At 49.6% G+C, this 4,768-nt stretch overlaps 2 protein-coding genes across 2 annotated transcripts; both read right to left on the minus strand.

Moving 5' to 3' along the window:
* Window positions 1–42: 42 nt before the first annotated feature.
* H257_19098 (hypothetical protein) lies at window positions 43–1,380 on the minus strand (the record flags this gene model as incomplete). The annotated part of the gene is made up of 1 exon (XM_009848247.1): window positions 43–1,380. A coding segment is annotated over one exon (1,338 nt), but the record flags the coding sequence as incomplete, so codon positions are not given.
* Window positions 1,381–1,587: 207 nt separating this feature from the next.
* On the minus strand, window positions 1,588–3,742 carry H257_19099 (hypothetical protein; the record flags this gene model as incomplete). The annotated part of the gene is made up of 4 exons (XM_009848248.1): window positions 1,588–1,717; window positions 2,070–2,228; window positions 3,414–3,493; window positions 3,557–3,742. Coding segments are annotated over 4 exons (555 nt in total), but the record flags the coding sequence as incomplete, so codon positions are not given.
* Between the last annotated feature and the right edge of the window lie 1,026 nt (window positions 3,743–4,768).

The following is a 4,768-nucleotide window of genomic DNA, read 5'->3' on the forward strand; positions in this document are numbered from 1 at the left end:
CCACTCTGTCATTACTGTGTCCTTAAATGAGAACTTGTCGACCTTGATCGTTTCCATGACTTCTCGCGTATTCGTCATAGGTGACCACACATTGTCATACGCAGCAATGCGCACTGACTTGTTGCGAATGACGTTGGTTCCCAACCCAACTCGACAAAGTGAATGCGTCGCTCCAGAATCCAACAACACTTTCACATATTTGCCATTCATTACACCCGACTTAATCATCAACGCTGGTGACTTCTTTCCAGCTTCCGGCTCGACTTGAACAACCGTTCCCACAGTCCCCTTGTCGTCGTTTACTTCCTTGACGACTCCAAACGAGATGCGCTCAACATCATCGTTCGACACTTGCTCCTGGACTTCGAGGTTGTTCTGGTGGCTGGGCGGTGCCTGCCTTGATATCTTCTTCTTGGGCTTCCGACATTCTGTCGCGATATGCCCCAACTTCTGACAGTTGTAACAGCGAATGTTGCTGCTATCCTTCCTCCGACTGCCTTGCATCTTGACATTGTCCACTTCCATGTCTGTGGACACTTGCGACTCCAAACGCGGTACATGTCCTTCGCGCTGGCCGCTTCCATAGTCCGTCCGATTCCATCGGTTCGGCTTGTCGGGACGCTTCATCGACGAGAGTGAAACAGAATGCGCACGTTCATACTCCAACGCCGCCTTGATCGCTTCAGACAAAGTCTTGCTTTGACGGTACTTCACTTCCTCGCAGGTCTTCAATTTTAACCCTCGAATGAAGAACGTCACCTTGTCCAGCTCTGACATCTCCTGCACATCCCTGTAAACACGACGGAACTTCTCGATGTACTCGACTAAGTCTTTGCACCCCTTCTGCTGCAACGCAAACAGACGGTCACGTAGCCGCTCTTGTAGATCACTCGCTTCGAACTGTTCACGCAAACCGTGTTTAAACTCCGCGAGTGTCGTAAACCCATGACCTTGCGACGCTAGCTCTTGACACCATGCAGCTGCTTCCCCTTGGAGGTTCGCAACAACCATCGCTAGACAGCGTGCTTCAACCGCTTCGTCGGTTTCGTACTTCAAGTTCTTCGCCGCAAAGAACGTCTTAACTCGATGGATGTATAACCCGATACTCTCATTCAAATGCCCATGGTACGCTGATATTGAGAGTCCCTCGACACGCCGTTCGGTGTCACGTACTTGGTTTCTACCCTGATCGCCGTTACTAGACACACATTGAAGAAGCGCTGTTTGCATGTCCTGCTGCGCCTTCAGTTGATTCTCCTGTTGCGCTTGTTGATTTGCCAACGCTTGCGCTTGTGCTTGGGTTTGGGCCTCCAGCAGTTGTTGGATCATCTGCTGCTGATGCTCCATAGTCCCAACTAGCCTCGCAAACACTTCCTCCATGATTTCGATTGGAAAAAAGGTTTTATTACAGGCTCGCTAAGTAATCAACTAAGTCTTCTTTAGTGTCGACCTTTGGCTTCTTCGCTTCGATCTTCGGTCTCGCCAACAAATGCGCGTCAATCGCTTCGGTTACGTATCCGGACGACAGACGTAAAGTAGCTTGGACCTTGCTAAGTTCGTCGAGAGCGTACTTAATTCGGTTACTACTTAAGTCGCTGTTCTCGCTGCGTAGGTCTCGCTGGATAACCTTCTCGCTCGCCACTGCCGCTGCCGCTCGCTCCGCTTTTGACTTTCCCACTCGCCGCAGTCGCTTACTTTTTTTTTGTCGGCAGTGACTCTTCACACGCACCAAATGTCCCTTTCCCAACGGTCGACTCTGCCCCTACCGACCCTGATGCCGGACACTAAGGCGAGTACTGTCGAGGAAAAAGAAACACTTAGGCGATCGCTAGCTCGACACTAGTCGCTACGAAAGGTCGCCACTGAACCTTTACCTGAACTAGATTGAGTAACCTTACAACCTCCGAGCTATGCCCCTCGGTGTACGTTCCTTGCTGCCGAACTGAACTGAACTAGGAAGTGCTACCAAATGTAACGGTAGCGAGCTTCACAGAGTGATTAGATTGTCATCTTAAACTACTAACTACGAAAATGTATACTCTACTAAACTACATGAAGCAAATGAGTACGCGCTGTCATGCACTTCGACATTTTGGCAGATGCGCTGGTACGTGCCTCGCGTGCACCGCAGGTGTCGTATGAACCATGGGTCGTGGATGGGACTGTTTTGCACGATGGTCCACGTGTTACTCGGGATGACAAAGTGGTTGGTGATGGGGGCGCGGAAACTACGACCGTCCATTGTCGAGAATACTGTATCAAACGCAACTGCAACAGCGACACACACTGCTATAGCGTCGTCCATGTGAATATATCGGAAGTCAGGTTGCCCAATCTCTGATTGGTACTACGTAGTAATACTATACTTTTGTTTAGACCAATCAAACAAATATCTACCTCGTTCTCTTGCGAATGTCCTGGCGGTCATCCGGATGAAAAATTCAAGGTTTTCATTGGCTTAACCTCGTCTGAGATTTTACTCGGAACAGGCCCTTATATCACTTGAGTACCTCGAAACAAACGAAATGTGTACGTAAGAACGTGCCCCATGAAGAGGCTTGAAAGATCGGAACCCCGGCGCCCTAGAACCTAGATTAGTTAGGTCGAAGTGTAGTCTTCATATTCCGGGGTTTGGCGCATCGCCAGAGGTTTGCTATCGCTAACCCCCGGCAATGCGCGGAACCCCTCACGAAAATCAGAAGCAAGCCTACCTCCGCTACGCTGCGGTAGCTTGCGCACCACCACGCAGATGCAGAAAACGTTCAAGGTGCGACGAACTCCTGGTCATAGTGGCTTCCAATGCGAATTCGAAACTGTTGCGAATCGATTTCGCGTAGCGACTTGATCCCGTTAGTGTTGCACTAAGAAAATCCAGTTAACCGTTGCGAATAGATTTGGGCACATCCCCCGGACAGAAGATAAATTCAAACCGCCCCAAGTAATCCTACTCCCACAGTTTTTGGTAAAATATTAATCAAATAAAAATTGCGAAAAGTGTTCCTACAACTTACGGATAATATCCGGTCATCCGGAATTATCCAGTGCTCTGTTTCTGTAGAAGTCGGACTGTTTCTGCCCAATCATAGGTCAGCTAAGCAGTCTGATAATCATCATTTTTGGTTGTGTTCTCAGCCTCAGAAGCTTTCCTCGTCGTCGCATCATTGCTACCTACTTCCTCGTCCCTCTTGACAGGTCCCCATCAACGAACAACTTGCGGACTTCTTTACGAAGTATCCGGAACCTGCGTTTCGCATGATCTACCTCGCTCTGCGACTCTCGTGTACCCCGTACCCTAGTGGTCTTTGCATATGGTACTCACGACATTTATGCCTTTATGGCTGTTGTTGATATTATCTTTCACTTAATATTCTCCTCCTTCATCATCGCCCTCGACCTTGTGGCGACATGTGCACTCTAAGTCCGCTCCTGCCGTTTTGAAGTCGGTGGTCCCGTCTGCCCCGCGGGGCTGCTCGAGGATCGGCCGTACGAGTGGCTTCATGGTTTGTGAAAGTTACTACATGGTGCCCCCCCTTATTTGCAATTCATGGGGTTTCACCCCTAGGTCAGGTAAGCCCTCGTATGTGGCCATGCCGGCAGGTCGTCGTATCGAAGATGTGGTCGCGCTAAAAGAGATCATATCATGGGGATCTTCGGCGAAGAGATGCGGAGACAAAGACAGCATTAAGAACGTCATTTCGTCGGTCGATTGGCCTGACGTGGCGCTTGGGACTTGAGTCGTGGGCTGCGTTAGTCTTGGCTGGGACATTTGTCTTAAACGTCGTCGGCAGGTGGTGTTCCCGTGTGAGATGGGTAGAGCGCGTCAGCTGGAGTCGGCTTGAGAAAGTTTCCTGTGAGGGATGGGTGGAGCGCGGCACCTAGCGTCGGGTTGAGGAGTTCCCGTGAGGGATGAGGAGTGCACATTGTGCATTGGGATTTGTGAGCTTCTTGTCACCAGGAGCAATCATAAAAGCCAGCTCGTCGGGCGCAACGAATGATTCTCAATGTCAAGAGCTTCGGCCGCCGCAAACACGACCAGTCACTTGGACTCGGGTTTTGTATGAAAGCGTATCTGGATATAGCGAGCTTTGTTGGCGATGTGGCAAATTGGAGAATAACAGAGATATATAATTTCGAGTCTTGTGTGCTTACCAAGGTATGGCCCACATAAGAATTTTCAAAAAGTCTTGATTCGCAATCGCGTCCAGCTCGACTGTCAACAGATCACATATAAACAATTCCATAACGATCAGTCCTTCCTACTACGTACTATTATAACGCTCCACAACTTGCATACTGCTACATTTATCATGCTATCAATGGCATTGCCACAATTACATACAAAAAGAAAGTTTAAAATATACGACTTAAATTGGCAGTCAAAATTATAGAAGTTCCGAGTCTATAACGGTTTCCAATGCCCCGACCAGCCTTTAAGGGGCTTGTTCTGCCGCGTCCGCAGAAGTGCGTCGTGTGCCCGCGGAAATGACCGAGGGCAAACCGCACCTACATGGGAGGTCGAGCACCGTCTGGTTTCGACGCGTGGTCGATATCGATGACTGGTTAGTATAAAAGGTTAATACCAGTCAGTTTGCATTGTGAGTCTAACCACCGTTGTGGTTGCTGTGCTGGTCGACGGAACGTCTACAGTGCGGGGTGCGGAACAAAGAATTCTTTAGAGCACGTATCGATCTGAAGCAATGAGTGATACGGAAGTGGAGCCGTCAAGCCGCAAGTCTCGGTCGCCGGAGCGCGACGACGACACAGTGCG

The sequence above is a fragment of the Aphanomyces astaci genome, assembly GCF_000520075.1.
Source record: "Aphanomyces astaci strain APO3 unplaced genomic scaffold supercont1.351, whole genome shotgun sequence".
Taxonomy (NCBI): domain Eukaryota; phylum Oomycota; class Saprolegniomycetes; order Saprolegniales; family Verrucalvaceae; genus Aphanomyces; species Aphanomyces astaci.